Below are 21,170 nucleotides of genomic sequence, written 5' to 3' on the forward strand. Positions count from 1 at the left end.
ATCACCAAGGAGTATGGTATAGTTGAGGTAAAACCCCATGGATGTTCTCCAGTATGATCACTTGGCCGTATTACAGTCATGGAGGGTCGTAGCTGTGGTGCAGCAGCAGGTGTGTATGTGAGAGAGAGAGAGTGTGTGTGTGTGTGTGTGTGTGCGCGCACACGCACAGTGACAGAAAATGTGTTTCCTTTACCAGTGCTTCCCCTCCCTGTGCACCCCTGGCCCCGGCCGCATGTAGGATGGTGATGGTTCTCAAGTCTCCCCTGAGCACCTTGTCACATAATACACTCTATTTTTCACAGGTCAAATGGGAAAAATATGTTCTCCTCTTCTGGAACTTCAGTTTCTGGTCGCAAGATAAAGACTGCTGTTAGGCGCAGGAAATAAAGGTCGCGGTGTGTCACACACCACACTTCCACAACGGCTGGTGCCCTGCTTCTCAGATCCTGGCCCGTACTGTGCGCAGGGTTATCTGAAGTCAGATCTGCCTGAGGACTTCTTTATGTTGGGGACTTTCCTCCTTTTTCTTTACAGAAGCGCTGCCCTTACCTCTCCCATTCCCCTTAAAAAAAAAAATAATAGCTAGATGGGTGACTGATTCTTCAGCAAAAATAGAATCCAGCACATTCTTCCCTGATTGGCATAGGCTGGCTGAACCCAGGGACCGAGCCCGCTCCGCGGATGGCTGTGTATAGATAGAACCTCTGTGTCTGCACCACTCTGTGCGTTGATGTGCGTTTGTGGAACGCACCACAATTGTAATTATATCGGAGGAATTCTGTATAGATTAGAGAATGTGGAAGTGAATGATTTCTATGCTGAGTTTGTGCTGGTGTATGTGTGAAGTGAGTGAGTTGGGTGTATTGTGCACTAAAATTTTCTGATAGAGGAAGCCTGATTAAAGAATGGTCCATGCTAAGGACTTATTAGATCTAGTGCGTTCTCCATTTAATAATTATATGCTATTTCTATATTTTCATTCTCCTATCACCTGTCTTGCCTTTTTCATTATTTTATTATGAAACTTGTGTAAATACAATTTTGTTTCTGTACTTTTTTGGCATAACATAAATCTGTGAACTTGAAATTTTAATTTTGTGTTAGAAAATTTGTTTGTTCTTTGTTTAGTCTTGTCTCAGATTTTATTATGTAAATCCCATTATTCAAAGTTGCCTAAATCCATTTGGAAATCTTTAAAAAAAAATTGGGGATTCTTAAAGTGAATTTATTGGCTTTTCTGATCCAGTTTTGTTTGGACCAAAAACCAGTATTGTACAAAGTATTAAGCATATATTTTTATATTTACTGAAATGGACTGTGGTGACTTTGGATAATAAGGAAAAGTTTAATATTAAAGCCATGTTTATTACAGTATAATTAACATGTTAAACCATGGGATAAATGCCATCAATAAAAAATTATGAAATATTTTTTGTTCTAGTGTTAACTTATAATGAAGGTACCAGTGTTAATGGAAGGGAACCTTTTTTGTAAAGGTTCGCCATGGTCAGAAATTCCAAAGAATACATTTAACTGATTTGGACAACTCCTAAGTGAAGGGGGAAGTGTCTGAACGTAAAACATATAGAAGGTACCCTGCTTTTTGTCTGGTGCTAGGAATCACGCCTACTTTGCATATAAATTGACATACCTTTTTAAAAATTGAAAATAAACACACGTAACCATTTCTCTTTGTATCGTATCTTCCTTGAGAGGTGACTAGATAGTGTTTATTGATCGAGTCTACAGGCCCAAAGCAGCCTACAAAAACTTCATGGTCCTTTTGTGTGGCTTTTGGATTATTTCACCAAAAAAAATTTTTTTTTTAACTATTTCGTCTGTTGTCCAAAAAAAAAGACCTGTTGGGATGGCATTTGCTAATTTTATACTCAGTTTGAGCACACAGATTATTTTGTGCAGTCTTTTTATTTTGCTGAACTTCTGGTGAAGTCCAAATTCGGAACTTTAAAATGTTTACAAAATGTTTTTGCGTTTCCAATTTTGAAAAGATATTTTTCTGTATTGAAAACACCTTAGGCTGCTGGCGCCTGGTTGGGGGGCGCTCAGTCGGTGAAGTGTCTGCCTTGGGCTTAAGTCATGATCCCAGGGTCCTGGGATGGAGCCCCACGTCTTTGGGCTCCCTGCTCATTGGGGAGTCTGCTTCTTCCCCTCCCCGCTGCTCGTGCGCTCTCAAGTGAAATCTTTAAAATAAAAAATCTTAGGCCATCAGCAGATGCTAGTTTGGGGGGACATTCTATATTCCTCAGTTTAGTAAATAATACACATTTGACATGGGCCTGTTTGAGGGCAAATGAATACCAGAAATCTGGTCTTAATGCTGAGATGTTAATACCTAACAGGTTCATTATTCGCCATTCTCTGGGCCCACATGAATGGGAATGGTAGGCTTTCTGGCTACACTGGCTAAGATTTTCATAAGAAATGTGCTAGAGAAAAAAAAATGTGCTAGAACTACTTATTCTTTAAAACAAGTGACTGACTATCCTGCTTAAGGTCGCTTAAAGTCTTCTGGCTCCCAAGCTGCAATCATCTCTGGGACTGGGGACTTGAATGTCCCATCCCCACTGCCGTCCTCCTCAGGCTGCACGTGTAGCTGTAGACATTCCCGGGAGCAGCTCCAGCTGCAAACCTGTCCCTCCCCGCTCAGGCCCAGCAGAGGGCTCTCCTCCCTGGACGGGCTCCGTGCTGTGAGCTGTGATCCGGTCTCGGGCAGGCCCAGGTCCTGCGCTCCACACACAAGGGAAAGTTGAGGGAGGTCCGGGGAAGACGGGGCAGTGTCCTGGAAGCAAGTAAGCCCACTTCCCAGGCCGCAAGACTGAATGCTTGAGGTCCAGGCATGCGACTTTAGGTGCTGGGTTGTTGCAAGTAATCTAGGATTTCTCTATTAAGAGGAAGTAGAATTTAAAGAATTCAAGAAATGTCTTCAAGCTAGCCTTTTATTAGTATAAATTCTCTCCTGAAACTGTTCATGTAATTAGGATTTTATTATTTGAAATTAAAGCGCTGGACTAATTTTAAGTTTGTAACCAGGCTGTATAGATTAGTCCAACGCTTTAATTTCGAGTAATATTGTAATTACATGGTTTTCTGAAATTTTTATTATTCAAGTATTGATGACACACCGTGTTGTATTAGTTTCAAGTGTACGGCGTGATTCAACAATTCTATACATTACCCGTGCTCCTCACCAGAAGTGTGGTCACCGACAGTCACTATATGTTACTAAGAATTCCTGTTTCCTATGCTGTGCCTTTCATCCCCATGACTTTGTTTCCTGGGCCTATTTATAAGTTTGAAAGTCCATGAAAATTTTACAAAGGTTAGCCTGTGCCTTCAATGGAAACTGATGTTTGGTACAGAATAGAGAAAATGGGGGTGTCGGGTGTAGTGACCCAGCCAGCTGAATTTACTAGTACTACGGGGCAGCGCTTCCCAGCTTACCTTGGAAGCCCACTGTAGTTCCAGAATGTGCGGGCTGTGCCTGGGCTCAGAACACCATACTGTCCACAGAACACAGGCCAGGCCGTTTGGCCACATTTAAATTTACTACCTGTGGTTTTCTTTTCTTTTTAAGATTTTATTTATTCATTCGTGAGCAACAATACAGAGAGAGGCGGAGACACAGGCAGAGGGAGATGCAGGTTCCTCGAGAGGAGCCTGATGCAAGACTTGATCCCAGATCAGGACCTGAGCCAAAGGCAACCACTGAGCCACCCAGGCGTCCCCTACCTGTGTTCTTGAGGAACCGGTTTTGTATTCTGTCGTCCTCCTCCTCTAGCTGTGTTACAACAGGAAATGCTCATAAGATCAGAACTAGGTTTAAATTGCCCAGCCCAGGCATTTGCCAGTGGAGACTTTGAACTTCTGGTTCCCCGTGTGTAACGTGGGTCCTTAGTATCTTGCATAATAGTTGGGATGGCTAACCACTACGAAAGGCAGGATTAGTTTATCATTAAGCATCGTCACCTACGAGTAACTTTCGAGTGACTGACTTGCTTAAAGAATATACCCCAAAAATGGTGCCTGGTGGCTCAGTGGTTGAGCGTCTGCCTTGGCTCAGGGGTCCTGGGATCAAGTCCCACATGGGGCTCCCTGCGGGGAGCCCTCTTCTCCCTCTGCCTGTGTCTCTCTACCTGTGTCTCTCATGAATAAATAAAATCTTTTGAAAAAAAACCCTATATATCCCAAAAGGTGGACTTTTTTTTTTTTTTTTTTGGTAGACCTCCATTTCTGAAAGCACTCTAGTTGACTGCCATTCTCCTGAAGGCAGGAAATCTTAGAAAATTGTATTTGGAACCAAGGGTTTCCTTAAGCAGGAGATTCTAGTGCAAATATCAAATTAACAGTCAAAAAACAAAAGCACTAGTGTTCAAGTATTTATTGAGACAAAGAATACAAACTGGTGGCATACAAATTATTAAAAATAGAATGCTGAATTTTATTTATAGGCAGGCCATCAGATACTTTTTGTGGGTCAAGCCCTATTATAATGAACTGCAAAGGAAATACAACATGGTTTGGAATGAAGAACTTCACCCAGGCAAGCACATACTGTAGATTTTGGCCTTTGGTAGAGGGGATGGGAAGTGGCAAGTAACAAATGATCCTTGTCAGATTTCTGGAATACTGCTGTTATTTGGGCATATTCTTCAAAAGAAACAAAAGCCTGTGAATAGGGCTAAGTGTGGAATGAAAGTACTTAATACCCCTATCTCTCTCAAAAAGCTTTCTACTCCCAAGTAGCAAATAGTTTCAACTCCTTTCTACCTTCCTTTTGCTGGAAATACTTATGCATAAGTAAAACACTCCCACAAGTCACTTAAAGCAGTTACAACAACTTTTACTTCTCATTTGAAACAACAAACACTAAAGACTTAGTTTTATAATTTAGGTAAAGGAGTCCTCAAATGTGTTTTTTTCCAAATCTAAGTATTTGGGTAAAACTGCAAGGTAAACATTTAGGTGGAAAGAAGTGACCTCTGAACCAGTGGACACAGTGTCAGTTGGGCAACATTTTAAAGGGTTATTATCCAAAAACATGCTGGCTTTGTTTGTGTAGTCCTGGACTGGTCTCAACAGCAAGGCTTGCCATCCTCGCCTACTTCCCTAAGCCCGGCAGGAACGTGAGCACGCAGACTTGCCGACTTTACTTTTCTCAAGGTGCACTAGCCGCTCTGGCTGGCTGTTTCTAGTAATGGGTACCGAGACTTTCTAGGCACCTGAGTTAACTGCCTGTTCTGTGGTTTTATTTAGGGCACGTTCCCTGAAACCATGTTCTTACTTGGCTTGACTTCTAATCTTTGTTCCCTTGTTTCTTAATTTGTAAAAGCGATGGATAATGTTTGTGCTATAAAAACAACTTGCTTTTTGCCTTTTTGGGCTAGAGCTTCAGCATGAGAATTACACTTTGACACAGAAATCAGCATTTCTATAAATGAAATATACTAAATGGAAAAGTGTTTTTGAAAAGAGGAGAGGCTCCACCCCACGACCCTAAGAGGAAAAAAGCGACTCTCCCTTCTTTCCCATTGTTTTTGTCATCACCCCCCACCCCCACAATGATTTGGGAATCAAAATCTCTTTTCCTAAGTGCTGGATTCAAAATACAAACACACTTGCATTTTTATGTAAAGGCAAAGTAGTAATATTTATTTTATAGGACTATATAACTTGAATCCTAAGATGGATCTAAATGAACCTACATATAAATATGATTCTGAGTAACTCCTATATAGCAAATGTGCAATATTTTAAGAAATTAAACTGGGCTACTTACTTGTTTTTGCTTGGCTATATAAATAAAAATGGCCTAGATGGTGAACCTTCCAATTACCTGGGAGGAAATTCTAAATTAAATATATATTTCAGAGCAATATGGCCGAAGGACATTTCAATTTGAACTCCCCCCATCAGTGGCAAAAATCATGTATCCACTAATACTAATGTACATGCTACTGGATGGTAAGTTTATGTAACATTTCCTAACCGGTCTGTCTACTGTGAAGGGCCATGTAAGTTTCATACGTCTTCCCAGGGGCTATAAGTGAATGATCTGTTAAGTACTTTGACACACTTAACTTTGTGATGTTGGATTTAATATAAAATTATTTTGAAAGACATGGTTTATGAAATTTTATAATAAGGGTATTAGGACACTGTTAAGGTTTCTATGGACATCAAATGTGATTATTTTCAGTTTTTAAAGTCAAAAAAAAACTATAAAAATTGATAGTGATCGACATGTCTCGCATTTGCTACAAAGACCAAAAATAAAGTCCAGGTTGATCTTTAAAGCAATCTAAAAAAAAATAAATAAAAAAATAAAGCAATCTAATTATGAAGTGTTCAAGACAGTTTAGTGGTTTTTTTTGTTTGTTTGTTTGTTTTTTGAAAACAGTGTCAGGGCTGGAAAAATTGCCTAAGGAAGAAAACTTTTTCAGGTACATCTCAATACCGCTAACTGGGCCACTTAACAAGAGCATGCACACACATTTAAAACAGTAAGCTTTGCTTCAGTAGAATAAATTAAAATGGCAATACACAGAGTGTTACTTAACATTTCCCTCAAAACATCATCTCTGGCAGGCCCTAAACAAGCTTTTTGGCCCAGAAAACTTAGAAAAATGTCTGGAAATGGTACTTGTCCTTGTTTTAGAGAGAACAGTTCATAATGGGAAAACTGCTAATATTTCAGAGGCTACTAATATTTTGTCATAAAATACTAAGATTATTTAACTCCTTGATGTTTTAAAAGTCATGGAACTATATAAAATATAAAAAGAAACTAACTAGTATGTGACTACCTGGTGTACAAATAGAAGGTACATTCAAGACACTGAACAGCACTAACACTTTCTTCATGCTGCACACGTACTGGGATTATTTTACAGTAAATATGCAACAATTTGATGAAGACCTTTCCCCCACATACTTATAGTTTGATTCAGGGGACTAAAAACACTTGCACATGAATTTCAACTTAAATTTACGGTGAAAATTTAGGTGCCCCTTCCCTCCCCAAGCAATCACTAACTTACCTTTTCTTTAAAAATATTCAGTAATAATATAGCAAATAGGACTTAATACTTTTTCATCATCATGCAAAACTTGCCCCCAAATACATGTTCAAACAGTAACAATACTTGTAGAATAGCGTCATTCCCACAGTACACTGCAGTAGGGATTTGAGAACTCCAGGGGGAGGGAACTGCCTGCTTCATCTGCCCCTTTCTCTTGCAGCTAACACTTCCTCCTAGGATGGGAGACAAGTGGATTACCAAATTTGTGTCCTCCCTCCCTCTCCCCAAAAGGAAAGACAATTTCCCCAAGAAGTGTTAACTATGAGTTAATGTGTTTACAAAACACAAGTGGACTTTCTCCATCATTTTGGGGTAAACCAAAATAAATTTTTCAAAGTTTCATCTGCAGATATAACAGCTGAAAATGCTTTCAGCAAATTCTAAAGCCTTAGATCTTAAGAAAGTATATATTGTCCATTGTTGATTATAAAACCACTTGCCTCCTTTTTGATCTAAAAATTTTTAACACTTGAATTTAACAGGCTTTTCTTCTGGAAAAGTTCTTTGGCATTCAAGTAAAATCAATACTTTCAGAGCAGTCACCTGCATCACACTGAAGCACCTGCTTTAATCTCTAAATCATCAGTTAGTGTAACCAGGGACACTGATGGCCTTGACACATAATGTAGTCTTGTTATTCCAGGCAGTATGGAATTCAGGGTTGTTTGGGGCATCATCTGACCCCGTTTCTCTTTACCACAATGGTTCCTGCTACAATGTCATAGGCTGTTCGATTATGCTGAAAAAACAGCAGTGTGATGAAAGCAGGGAAAAAAGAAGCAATAGAAAAATTCTTGATCAAAGCTCGTATAGTAGACCTAAAAAATTAAGGCAAAAAATATCAGGTAAATTATATACCAACCACTTAGAGATTAACTGTATCCTATTAAGTCCAAAGTAAGATATTTAAAACATACAAAGTACTGAGGGGGTTTTCACCTTCGATAGCGGAGTGATTTTCAAGTAGCATTATATTCTGATAAAACCACCTGGGCTGTTTTAAAGCCTTCATCATGAATATGTCTTAGAACGTGAACTAAAGGTTTACAGCATTTTCTCTGATATTTTGCTATAAGAATAACTCTTCCCTTCATTTACCTTTTGTATAGTCACTTGTGTGTTTGGTACCTTCTACATTGATGTGCTTTACTGCAGTTCCCTTTTTCTACCTTCTGTGAAGCTCTAACAATTCAAATTACTGTGTATTCTTTCTTTGTGGGATGCTATGATTAAAGAAAGCTTTAAAAAACTTCCAGCCATGGCTCAGAAGGGAGAATCATCCTGCCAGTGTTAGATTTCTGCCTCTCCGTACACTAAAAGGCTATAAGGAAAGCCCTGTGGCTCATAATGCAGGCTAGTTGGTTTCATATCCATTTTCTACCATTCACTTGTGCTCTACATCTGTAAAAAAGGGATAATGGCACCTATCTTATTAGTTAACACATATTCAGCGTTTTAAACAATGCCTGTTACATAAGAGGTGCTCAATAAACAGCCATTATTGACTCTCATTAAAAGTAGCAACCGGGATTATAATAATCACAAAACTGTAAGAAGTTTTGAGGATATCCACAAAATCAAGGCTTCCAGAGTCTCTCATATTTCTTTATATAACAACCCAGCTCTGAATCATTCTGGCAGCAATTCCAGCCAGTATCTTGTTTTGCTCAACTGACTGCCGCCTACTTGAGTCTCTACAACTCCCATTATCACTATTTGTACCTCCCCACAGAGCCAGACAGCAACAGCTAGCCATGAGTACTGCCAGTATTACAAGCTCTATCGTATCACTTAAGACCAAGAGCTGGGTGGATGCATATGTATCTGTCCAAACTCTTCCTGCCCATTCAGGATGGGATAATGACCAGTATTATTACCAAATGGAGGCTGGAGGCTCAAGGCAGATTAGTAACTGGCCCTATAACCACAGATTTAGAGAATAATCAAACTAGGTATGGAGACTGATATAGACAGCATCACCACCCAAACCTTCTTACTGTGACTTTTATTCCATAAAATGATTATCTTGACATGGTATACTGAAGAGGGGTCTACAATTCTATAAAACAACTGGAAAACTCCAATTTTTCAGTTTTGAACGTAACAAAGGTAAGTCTATCTATTACATGCCACGAAGAAAAATACCAGCATCCTAAAAATACTGTTTCAAATGACGTAACTTATAATATTGAATTCTACAGTTAAAATTTATTATTTTCATAAGTACACAGTAAAGCTACGAAAAAAAACTTACGTTGTAATGCTAACATTTGAGGAAGGAATCACTAAAACCCGACTTGGTGCAATAAGCACTGATGTATCACACGTCACAACTCGAAGCCCTAGCAGGAACTTCCCTGGGGTAGCTCCACCTGCTCCCCAAATGCAAATTATCTAAGGAAAAAAAGGATAATTTAAAAATAATTTACTAGCTCAACTCTACCAACTTTAAAGGTTAGTTTTTTGCCATATTCACGTTTTAACATTTTCAAGTTGAAAGAATCTCATAGAGTACTTGGAGATTAATGCTGTAACGCATTTCTGCAGGTCTCTTACACCCTCAAGACCACAAGACATCTATTGTAATATTTCTCTGTGACCCACTTTTTTTTTTAGCAAGCTGTTTCTGTGGAAAAATACATTTCAAGTTCCACAACCAACTTAGAAGTGTGTTTTTGGACCACAAGACTGAAATATGTTACAAAGAAATTGTAAAATGTCTACACTCAGAAAAGTTTATTTTTTACCTTGAAGAATACTATGTTAAAAAACATTTGGGAAAAAAATTTAAAAATAGACATTTGACAAAAACATGAATAATCATAAATTCCCATTATTTTTTGTGTTGGGCTGATAATCTAAAAGTAGACTGTTAAATGTGAATATTTGCTGAGTCCGTAGCTTACCTCATAGAAACAAACTAACAATCTGTATATAAGAGCCACAATCATCATTTTCTGCAAATCTTCCATTGATGTGTCTTCATCTATTTCTTCTATTATATAATGCATAGCAAACTTAGAGATATCCCTACACAAAACAATAGTTTTGAGTTATAAAGAATTATTTTCTTTACCAGAGCAATTGCATTGACATTTTTTCCACTAGTGTAAGTCACAAACTTTAATTAATTCTAAACTGATCTTTAGGTTTCCACCCATTTAGTTTCACAAAACATTCATTTACTAGCCCTGGAGACTCCATCTGATTTCTGCTTTCATGGAGACTCTTACCTACTAGACAAAGCACAACAAATAAGTAATAATAAAGTGGGATGAGGGTGATGATAGAGAACCACCTGATAGTGGGGAAACACATACCAGGTACATGTGACTTAGTGAATGAAGGCTTCCCATAAATGACATCTGAGCTGAGATGTGGAGGATGAAGAGAAGGTAGCCAGACTAAGAAGGGGGAAGTTTCAGGGGAAGAGACTCTCTAGCAAGAGAGGAAGCCTTGGGACGAGGCTGTGATGGAAGCTGTAAGCCATGTGGCATGGCCCAAATATTAAGTATAGAAGGTCAAAGTGATTAAGAAATAAGAGCATCTGTTAAACGATAGGAAGACAAGACTTTATCCTGATGGCACTAAGAAATTACCGAAGAGTTTTAAGGTGGGAGAGGGGCAGAATCAGAATTTATGATCTCTTTGATTTTTTATATCAGACTGGACTGAGATAGAACAGGAGACAGGAGACTGAGATGCCAGTAAGAAGACTTTTGCTATGATCCTGAGAAGAGATGACAATCACTGGACCAGGGAGAAGCAGTGATGATGAAACAGTAAAGGGTAAACAATCACTGGACCAGGGAGAAGCAGTGATGATGAAACAGTAAAGGGTAAACAGTCTGAGTTAAAGGCTATTCAGGAGCCTGAAAGAAAGGAGCTGGTACCTGGTTGGCTGCGCAGGGGGTGGGACAGAAAGGGAGAGGGAGGGAGGAATCACAGTAACACTCGGGTTGCTGGCAAGGGTCCTGAAATTTCACAAGGGTTTGTATCTTGAAACTGACACTACCTTTGTGATTATAAATTCTGGGCTCAACTTCTTATAAACCCAAACTTCAATCTATAAAAAGGAGGTATTAACCTCTACATCTCATACTGGTGGTAAGATTAAAGAATCCATATGAAGTGAGCTCAGTACTTAACATATAGATAATGCTTAGCAAGTGATAATTGCTATCTAATTATTAATATTAAAAGGATTACTTAAATAAATGGCTCACTTTGCAGTTCACTTGGGACTTGCTTGATAGTATAATCAATCCCATTTGGGAATGCCGTCTGATTATCATCAGTTCATCTACCCAAAGCTCTTTATTTTTTTTGTCTTTACTCTGAATAGGACAGTAAGCAGGAAATTAATGCCTGGCCTAATAGTTGAATCAAAAAAACACATTTACCTACTTTTGACAGGTGAGATTTCCACAGATCTTTCAGAATTTATTAAAGTGCTTTTCTCTTTTTTGTAGTTATTTCTTAACACCAAGAAAAAAATATGATAGTTCCTTACAGGAGCTCCCTATAGGAGAAATCATGACACTGGCACCCTGATTATCCATACAGTCATTTGCAGAAATGAACAGAACTTCAGAAAATAAGATCTCTATACTGTAGACATTAAAACCTTTCTGCAAAAAGCCTTAACTTACTTTATTCCACTGAGGTGCATAATGCTTAAGACAATGGTTGCTTTTATAAAGAAGAGAATAAAGAAATCCACCATCTCTGCCATAAATCTGTGGGCCAAGGAAGGAATAATGTACTCTCTGCCTGTAAATTAAAAAAAAAAAAAAAAAAAAAAAAGTTAGGAAAAATTACTCATTTCACATAGACCTTGGAACCCAAGTTAGGTAATAAATGGAAAACACAAAGTCAAGGTGTAACTTGCTAGTAAAAAGAAAGTTAAAATCTTGCAACAATTATTGGTATTGACTCCATCGATAGTACATGTCATTTAAATACAGCAACACTGCTCCACTCTTTACTGAATAAAGTTTGCTTTCAGCCCCTTAAGAGTAAAAAAAATGATTTCAAAGATATTACATTACTTAAGGCACTCAAAGCATTTCACGAGTGACTCAAAAGAGAATCCTGGTGACCACAGCCTATGATACAAAATTAAACTTTTTTTTTTTAAGGAAAAACCAAGGTTAAGTATAGACAGTTACTAGGACAAAGTAAATACCTGTGTTCTTCATCATACCTTCATTCATTGTCTTACTTTTTTTTTAAGATTTTATTTATTTATTCATGAGACACACACACACACACACACACACACACAGAGGCAGAGACACAGGCAGAGGGAGAAGCAGGCTCCCTGCAGGGAGCCCAAGGCGGACCGGATCCCTGGTCTCCAGGGTCATGCCCTGGGCTGCAGGCGGCGCTAAACCACTGAGCCATCCAGGGATCCCTTGTCTTACTTTTGTATGTAATAAATTCAATGATTACCAATCTGACATCTTAAGTTCTGAATGGGACCAAATTCAGGAGCACTAATTTTTAAAAAAAAAATTTTAAAGATTTACTTATTCACTTATTCATGAGAGACACAGAGAGACAGAGAGAGAGAGAGAGGCAGAGGGAGAAGCAGGCTCCCTGCAAGGAGCTCGACACGGGACCCGATCCCTGGTCTCCAGGGTCATACCCTGGGTTGCAGGCGGTGCTAAATCGCTGAGCCATCCAGGGATCCCTTGTCTTACTTTTGTATGTAATAAATTCAACGATTATCCATCTGACATCTTAAGTTCTGAATGGACCAAATTCAGGAGCACTAATTTAAAAAAAAATTAAAGATTTATTTATTCACTTATTCATGAGAGACAGAGAGAGAGAAGCCGAGGGAGAAGCAGGCTCCACGCAGGGAGCCCGACTCGATCCCGGGTCTCCAGGATCCCGCCCCGGGCTGCAGGCGGCGCTAACCGCTGAGCCACCCGGGGCCGCCCAGGAGAGCCGATTCTTGTCTCCTGTATCTGTGGCTGAATAAAGTAAACAAACAAACAAGTCTAAACAATAAACCAAAAAAGTGTGACTCCTACAAAATACTCTTAATTCCCTACAGAAGTCAACAGGCAAATACACAAAGAACATTCAGTTAGGGAACATAACTCCATTTGTGGTCCTGAAAATCTCCTTTTAAATGCGTCGTTTCATCGTCCCTGGTGTCGAGCTAGCGTGTCCCCATCCTCTTGAATTCTCTACTGTAGACACTACCACACCTCACCGTGCATCCTATCCCGTATGACAAAGCTGCGTCTGGACGATTCCCAGCACTACCGGCGCCCCCTCCGCCCCCTCCGCCCCCTCCGCCCCCGGCGCCCCCTCCGCCCCCGCCAGCTGTCAAGGTGGCTTTGCCACTGGACAGTCAAGCTGCGCATCTCCCCCTCTCCCTCTCTCTCTGCAGCAGGGGGATCAAGAGGGCAGTTCCGCGAGCAAAGGTCTCCTCTACACGTGGAAACGACTCGCCCCAGGACTAAGGGGGTCGGTCCGGGGACCAGGTCTAGAGGACAAAGCAGCCGCGCCGCCCGGCTGCACCCTCGGAATTTAAGGCCTGGGCGGCGAGCGCAGGGCAGCGCCCACCTGGGGGGCGGCGGCGGCGGCGGCAGGTACGGCCCCCCTCCGCCCCGCCCCGCCCCCTCCCCCGCGTCGGGCTCCTTCCTCACCTGCCTGCCGCCCGGTGTCGCTCGGGCTTCGCGAGGCGGCGCCGGAGCCCACCCTGGTCGCTGGCGCTGCCCGGACCGCCCCCTGCCCGTGCGCAGCCCGAGCGCCCAGGCCCGCGGCGGCGGCGGCGGCGGCGGCGGCGGCGGCGGCGGCGGGGAGGCCGGGGGCCGCCCCCGGGTCGGGCCCGGCGGCCGCGGCGCCCAGGAAGTAGAAGGGGCTGTAGTAGGCCGGGGCGTGTCCGGCCGGGGGCGGCTGGGGGCTGCAGTAGGCGGGGAAGGCGGCGAGGCCGCTGTGCCAGGTGAGGTAGCCGCAGTACGACTGCCACAGCCACTCGTGCACCTGCCGGGAGTACTCGCGGGCGCTCAGCCGCGCCGGCCTCTCCCGCGGCGCCTCGCGGCCCGCCGGCTCCTGCAGCCCCGCCCCGGGCTTCCCCGGCGGCCGCGGCGGCTCCGACTCCTCAGCGGCGGCCGCGGCGGGCGCGAGGCCCGGGGCCTGGGGTTCGGCCTGCGGCCCGGCCCGGGGGCGTGGGGCGGCGGCGGCGGCGGCGGCGGGAGGGCCTCCCGGGGAGCGGGCGGGCTCGGGGTCCCCGGCGCCGTCGTCCTGCCCGGGAGGGCGGCCTCGGGCTTCCTCCGGCCCGTCTGCCATCGTCGCCTCAGCGGCACCCTCGGCGGCCCTGTCACTGCGCGGCCTCCCTCCCCCGCTAGCTCCTCCCCAACGGCCGGGTCGCCACCGCAGCAGCCGCGGGCGTCAACAATCCGCCACCGGAAGCGGAAACCCCGCCTCTCCCCGGCGTCGCCGGCCGGGGGCGGGGCGGGGCGCGGGAGGAAGCGGCGGGGGCGGGGCGGGGGCGGGGGCGGGGCGGGGGCGGGGTCCGGGTCCTCGCCGCCTGCAGCGCCGCCTGCCACGGTCGTGCTGGAGCGTGAGGCCCCGCCTGCCCCCGCCTCGCCCCCTGGCAGGTGCACGCAGGCTGCCGCCGGGGAGGCCGCGGAGGGGGAAGACGAGGTCCGCGAGCTGCCGGGTCCCGGGTTTCTGTGGCCGAGCCGCGACGGGCTGGGCCTCCAGGCACAGGGCTTGTGGCTTTTCAGCAAGCTTTGTCCGCCTGCATTCGTCCCGGCTAATTAGTCCTCGGCCCTAGGTACTCAACACCTGTCCCCTTTAAAAGGACAAGCAATGCACGGCCAAAGGACGCTGAGCCACACAGACATCAAGAGAGCGTGGCTCGGCTGCAGGGATTTTCAGGGTCAAAAGCAGGGAAGAGGGATTATAGGGGATGGAATGGAAGCTAGGCTGTGTCCTCGCCCTGGAGCTGTCGACGTCCCACTGCTGTAGACTCCGGCACAACCGCGCTCCCGCAGGCCCTCGTCCCAACCTTGGGTGCCGGCTCCTCAAATTTCCTGTTAAGGCGAAACCTGTTCGCGTCCCAGGGCTTTGGAGCTTTCTTTGAATCCTCCGGCCCAGACATGATTTCCGCTTCCTCCGAACTATATAGGGCACCTTTTATGTTTATATCTTAATAGACGTCCCTATCTCATAAAGCTGATTCAGTGATAGGAGTATGTTTTTGTATCCCGGTGCCATCCTACTGAAGACCTCCAGGGGCCACTTACTGTGGTTGCCCATGTTATTATTGATGTCAGTCTTTTTTTCTTTTTTAAGATTTTCTGTATTTATTCATGAAGGACTCACACAGAGAGAGGCGGAGACACAGGCAGAGGGAGGAGCAGGCTCCCTGCAGGGAGCTGGATGCGGGACTCGAACCCAGGACCCCGGGATGACAACCTGAGCCGAAGGCAGATGCTCAACCACTGAGTCACCCAGGTGCCCCCAAGAGTCATTCTTGACTTTGGGAAATAGAATAGTAAAAGGTGTGACTTTTGCCCTTAGGTTCAGTAGCTCATATGATTAAAGGGGAAGGACGTTTCATGAAGCACTTGAAGACGAATTTAAGACAGTATAGTAAGAATCTAAAATAGGGAAGGATCGTGGTGATGTCTAGCTAGCAAGGTTACCCTTAACAAATTTGGTTTTAAAAACGGTGAGGAAGTTGTAACATTTAAGCAAATAAGCATTCCAAGTTTTGGGGGATGGGAGTGGCGGGGGGGGGGGGAGCAGGAGAAGCAGGAAGAAAGGAAGATGATAGGGAATGAGTGTGAAATATCGTATAAGTATTAGAGGCATAGACTTTGTTTTGAATAACATCCATTAGGTAGCACCTGGCGCAGGGCCACCCACATATTTATACATTTATAGTAATTAGGACTCTTGGGTGCTATTGTTGGAAAAACAATTCTAACTGATTTTTTTTAAAGATTTTATTTATTTATTCATGAGACACAGAGAGAGAGAGAGAGAGAGACAGAGAGAGAAAGAGAAAAGCAGAGACACAGGCAGAGGGAGAAGCAGGCTCCCTGCAGGGAGCCAGATGCGGGACTCCAGGATCAGGCCCTGGGCCGAAGGCAGAGGCTCAACCACTGAGCCACCCAGGTGTCCCACTGAGCCACCCAGGTGTCCCTCTAACTGATTTAAGAGAGATAAAAGTAAGTGAATTTATTGACTTGCATAACTAAAAAGTTCAGGAATAGTTTAGGTTTCAAGAATATCTAGTTACAGATGATTGCTTAAGAAATCACCTCTTAAAAAAAAAAAAAAAGAAATCACCTCTTTTTTGGTTTCTTTTTGTTTTCTTTCTTTCTTTTTTTTTTTTTTTTTTTTTTTAAGATTTTGTTTGTTTATTAGTGAGAGACACAGAGGGGCAGAGACAGAAGCAGGTTCCACTCACCATCCTGGGTCTCCAGGATCACACCCTGGGCTGAAGGTGGCGCTAAACCACTGAGCCACCTGGGCTGCCCTCCTTTTTGGTTTATTTTCTGACTTGGCCTTTGAGGAAAGTAAGAATGTTTCTGTTTCAGTGATTTAAAACAACAACAACAACAACAAAATTCTAACTGGCTTGAACAAAAACATTTTTTTGCCTTTGTATATCAAGTTCCGGGGTTGTACATAATATAAGAACATTCAGTGGGTCATATAATAGGCATCCCAAAAGAGAGAAGAGAGATCAAATTCAACAGAATGATGGCCCCAAATTTTCTAGAATTGAAGAAAGACTATGCTTTAGATTGAAAGAACATCGAGTCTTGAGAAAATAACATATACGTGATGATGAATTTAAGCAAAGAGAAAAGTTTAACGATCTTAATAGTAATCAAAACATAAACTACTGACAAAGAAATGACATTTACACTGGAAGCTAAGTTTTTGAAAGTAAAAAGTAGGTGCTGAAGAGTGTAGAATGAATATATGTAGTACTGAGGCGAAATTACCGACAACCCAGAATGTTAAAACCAGGTAAATAATCACTCAAGAATGAAGATGTGTGGGTAGCCCCGGTGGCCCAGCGGTTTGGCAACGCCTTCAGCCCGGGGTGTGATCCTGGAGACCCAGGATCAAGTCCCATGTCAGGCTCCCTGCGTGGAGCCTGCTTCTCCCTCTGCCTGTGTCTCTGCCTCTCTCTCTCTCTCTGTGTCTGTCATGAATAAATAATAAAATCTTAAAAAGAAAAGAATGAAGATGTGATGTAATGCACTACTGCCAATCCAAATAACATACTGATCAACCCTAGCCCCTTTCCATCACACTCAGCTAAGAATAGAAGCCTCAGGGATGTAGAAAGAGAAGTATTTATGACTCAAGAATATAAATGGATTCTGGAAAGATGGTAGTATATGAGTTTTGAATCTCCATGGATCCCTACATAGAAACAGACTAGATGATGAAACCAAGAATGCAAGAAACAGCGGAAGTAATGACACATATCACCACAAACCCCAAAATATAAGAGGATGAGGTCAAACAAATGCAAAACATGTGCAGTGTCAATGCCAAAAAAATGAGATCAAAATTGTAAAGATGTTAAGAAAATGATGTAAGAAATGAAAGACAAGGGATCCCTGGGTGGCGCAGTGGTTTGGCGCCTGCCTTTGGCCCAGGGCGCGATCCTGGAGACCCGGGATCGAATCCCACGTCGGGCTCCCTGCATGGAGCCTGCTTCTCCCTCTGCCTGTGTCTCTGCCTCTCTCTCTCTCTCTCTCTCTCTCTCTATCATGAATAAATAAATAAAATCTTTAAAAAAAAAAGGAAATGAAAGAGCAAAATAAGAGCTCAGAAATGAAGTGATAGAATTTGGGAAAGAGTTAGAAATTTTTTTAGAAATGGTATCTGAGGGATCCCTGGGTGGCGCAGCGGTTTGGCGCCTGCCTTTGGCCCAGGGCGCGATCCTGGAGACCCAGGATCGAATCCCACGTCAGGCTCCCAGTGCATGGAGCCTGCTTCTCCCTCTGCCTGTGTCTCTGCCTCTCTCTCTCTCTGTGACTATCATAAATAAAAAAAAAAAAAAAAAAAAAAAGAAATGGTATCTGAAAAGAATACTAAATTAGAAGGAACACAGGAGTAAACAAACACAACAGTGTCTGAAGAGAACTAGAATTTGAAAATGAAGTTTTAAAAATCAAAATAGTTTAGAGAAAGAAATCACTTTACAGAAATGGTAGGCTTTGAAGATTGGCAAAGAAGATCCAAGGTATGGGTACAGAAGCCCAGATAAAGAACACCAAAGCCAGTTAACAGAACAAATACAACACATGATAATTTAAACTTTTCCTGAAATACAAATATGTTTTTATATTTATATATATTCACATGTTACCGTAATATATATTCATATGTATATTCCCATATATTTTTAAAACCTCATATTGAAAGCGCATACTGTGAAAACAATGAATAACAAGTTGTATTTTAGTAAAAACTACTAGACTTTACATTTTGATCATTTAGACCTACATTTATGAGAGAAAACTGGATTGTCATAGGACTTCAGCCTTAACACTTCACTTGAGAAGAAAATGGTGAAGCATTTAAAATATTCAAAGAAAGAAAATGAGAACCAACAATTTTGTATCCAGCAAAACTGACTTTTAAGTATAGAAACAGGCTAATTTGTTATCAAGATGGAAGACCTCAGAGAACGTTACTCACTTGAGTTCTTCCTGAGGAATCTAGAGAGTGAAGCTCAGCAACCAAAATGACTAACAGGCAATGACAGAAGGACAGTGGTTAGCATGAAATCTTTAATTATGTCTAGCACCAAGACGAAATGAGGATGTATTTCCATCAGGGTACAGTCAAGTGACAAACCACTGAGTAATTTGAAGGGAGAAAGTTTGCTATAAAGCATTATTAATGGAATTGGAGTGAAGTTGGTGAGTAAGAAGCAAAGAGAACTACCATGTAGGGGCAGTAGATCTGGGGAGCAGCCACAGCTCCCAGCACTGAAATTGAGTGGCCAAGGAAGAGCTCCTCACCCCCACCCCTACCCCCACCCTGGGGCTGGACCTTGCTGGAGAGGACACAACTGTCACTCATTGCTGGACACTGAAGCTTACCTAAGTGTGGCCACAGTTGGACTTGTTAGAAATCCTCTCTCTGGAGTGTTTGAGGAAGCTAACCACAGGATAGCTTTTCTCAGGTGCCCTATCTCAGAATTCACCTCAGAGTATCCAGAGAAATCACTTACAGGAAGGTGCTTTGCCAGCAGCCCACCACTCTGAAGCCATCCAAGGGAGGGTGTGGTGGGGAAAGCGGTCTGGGAAGTTGCTGTGTGTTGTTGGCCACTGGGCAGTACTAAAATGAACCATGCACCCTGCAGGAACCCAATGAGGTGAGCACATGAAAACCAGAAACGGAAGCCTCTTCATCCCCCAGTGGCCCTCCAGTGCCCTCTACTAACAAGGCCTAACATTTGACCAACTGGCATGGAAGAAGTATTTATAGAGTTCAGCCCCATTATTGCAGAGCAAGCAAAGATTTGGAGCTGAGAGTCCATAAACAGACATCTAATACAGGGTTAAAAGAGTATAATTTGAGATGGATTTATATTCTGTAATACTGATACAAAATTACTATAAAACTGGGAGTATGGGGAGAATGTAGGCAAAACATTTTAAAGTATAATGATGGTAAATTTTAGTATCTTGAGGATGTGTGTATAATGTTATAAAATGAGTAATTATCATTAGTATGAACTTTTATCTGTCTGGTTTTCTGGTTCTTTTCAGTAGCGGTCATCATCCTTATTACCTGGACTGTGGTCGTGAAATACGATGTCCCACTAAAAGAAACAAGGGCTTCTTGGAAGGATGGATGATTCTAGATCTGGGGTGGGAGATGCATAAAATGAGCATGGTATATCTTGTTAAAACTAGAGAGCAGAGGAATTTTAAAGCCTTCTAGAGTTATGTCCAGTGGACCCAGAAGCCAACTTCAGAGGCTCCCATTGGCCAAAGATCAGATAATTTGAGTTTCGGTAAGGGTAATAATTAGAATGAACTGTAACACATTACACATAAATTCATAATAATGTATAATCTTATCTAAAGGATTGAACTAGAGTCTCATCAGGTGTCTGGGATCTAACTATCAATTTGTATGAAATAAAAGACAAAAAAGCACGTTGAAATACACCACTACTGTGCAGTTTGCAAAATCCAGACTGAGGAATTGTACAAATCAAACTACTGAGTTCTTCAAAAGACATTGTAAGGAAAAGAAAGGAATAGGGAGAACCATTAGATTAATGGAGATTTAAAAGGCACCAAATTAAAGAAAAGAGCAAGACTAAATTATACTGTCTAGGGATACACTTAAGGAAATACAAGAAAAGTGATCAAAGTCAAGATAGTGATTACTTTTGGGGGAGGGAGGGGCTCATGTTTGGGATAGAGCTCACAGGCTTCTGGGGTGGCTGACAAAATTCTGTTTTTTGATTTGGAAAGTGATTACAAGGATGCTCACCTTCTAATATACCATCAAACTGTTAAAGAAATTGACAAATGGAATTTTTTTCATTCACACCCAAACTCTGAAGGATATACTTCAGCAGAAAGGAAATGGAACTCAGAAAAAAGGAGTGCAATGTGAAAATGAAATGGCTTAAGAAAATTAATTCTCAAGTTAAATGAGATTGAGAAGAATTGTCTTGAGAAGCACAGTGATTGACCCTGTGTACTCATCTCTTTTCCAGAACACCTATTGAAAGGAAATAAATGAATAAAGTTATAACCTACAGGTGGATGTAGTTTTGCAAGATAGAAGGTCCTGACCTAAGGAGGAGAGGCTTGGGACGGATGTTTTGGAAAGTGGAAGTGAAGTACAGTGCTGACAGGAAGAAGATTAAATAAAAGTCTTTTTTTTTTAATTTTTTTAAAATTTTTATTTATTTATGATAGTCACAGAGAGAGAAAGAGAGAGAGGCAGAGACACAGGCAGAGGGAGAAGCAGGCTCCATACACCGGGAGCCCGATGTGGGATTCGATCCTGGGTCTCCGGGATCGCGCCCTGGCCAAAGGC

General features: G+C 42.6%; 2 protein-coding genes and 1 long non-coding RNA gene across 7 annotated transcripts in view; 2 read left to right on the forward strand and 1 right to left on the reverse strand.

Moving 5' to 3' along the window:
• NUP153 (nucleoporin 153) overlaps positions 1-1,687 on the forward strand; it is an 80,672-nt gene extending 78,985 nt beyond the window's left edge. For all 5 annotated transcript variants that reach the window (XM_072814318.1, XM_072814315.1, XM_072814316.1 and 2 more), the window contains one exon: positions 303-1,687. In XM_072814318.1, the coding sequence (XP_072670419.1) occupies positions 303-387 (85 nt within the window). In that variant the 3' untranslated portion in view covers positions 388-1,687. The remainder of the gene's footprint in view (positions 1-302) is intronic.
• Positions 1,688-4,384: 2,697 nt separating this feature from the next.
• On the reverse strand, positions 4,385-14,511 carry FAM8A1 (family with sequence similarity 8 member A1). Its single transcript, XM_072814319.1, has 5 exons — positions 13,766-14,511; positions 11,753-11,873; positions 10,007-10,130; positions 9,355-9,494; positions 4,385-7,918 (listed from the first exon to the last, which is right to left on the reverse strand). Exons 1-5 carry the CDS (start codon positions 14,406-14,408, stop codon positions 7,774-7,776), a joined length of 1,173 nt encoding a protein of 390 aa, XP_072670420.1. The 5' UTR covers positions 14,409-14,511; the 3' UTR covers positions 4,385-7,773.
• Positions 13,936-20,480, forward strand: LOC140626484 (uncharacterized). Its single transcript, XR_012025658.1, has 3 exons — positions 13,936-14,061; positions 15,443-15,581; positions 19,471-20,480. It is a non-coding gene; the product is annotated as an uncharacterized lncRNA (long non-coding RNA).
• The last annotated feature ends 690 nt before the right edge of the window (positions 20,481-21,170 follow it).

The sequence above is a fragment of the Canis lupus genome, chromosome 37, assembly GCF_048164855.1.
Source record: "Canis lupus baileyi chromosome 37, mCanLup2.hap1, whole genome shotgun sequence".
Taxonomy (NCBI): Eukaryota; Metazoa; Chordata; class Mammalia; order Carnivora; family Canidae; genus Canis; species Canis lupus.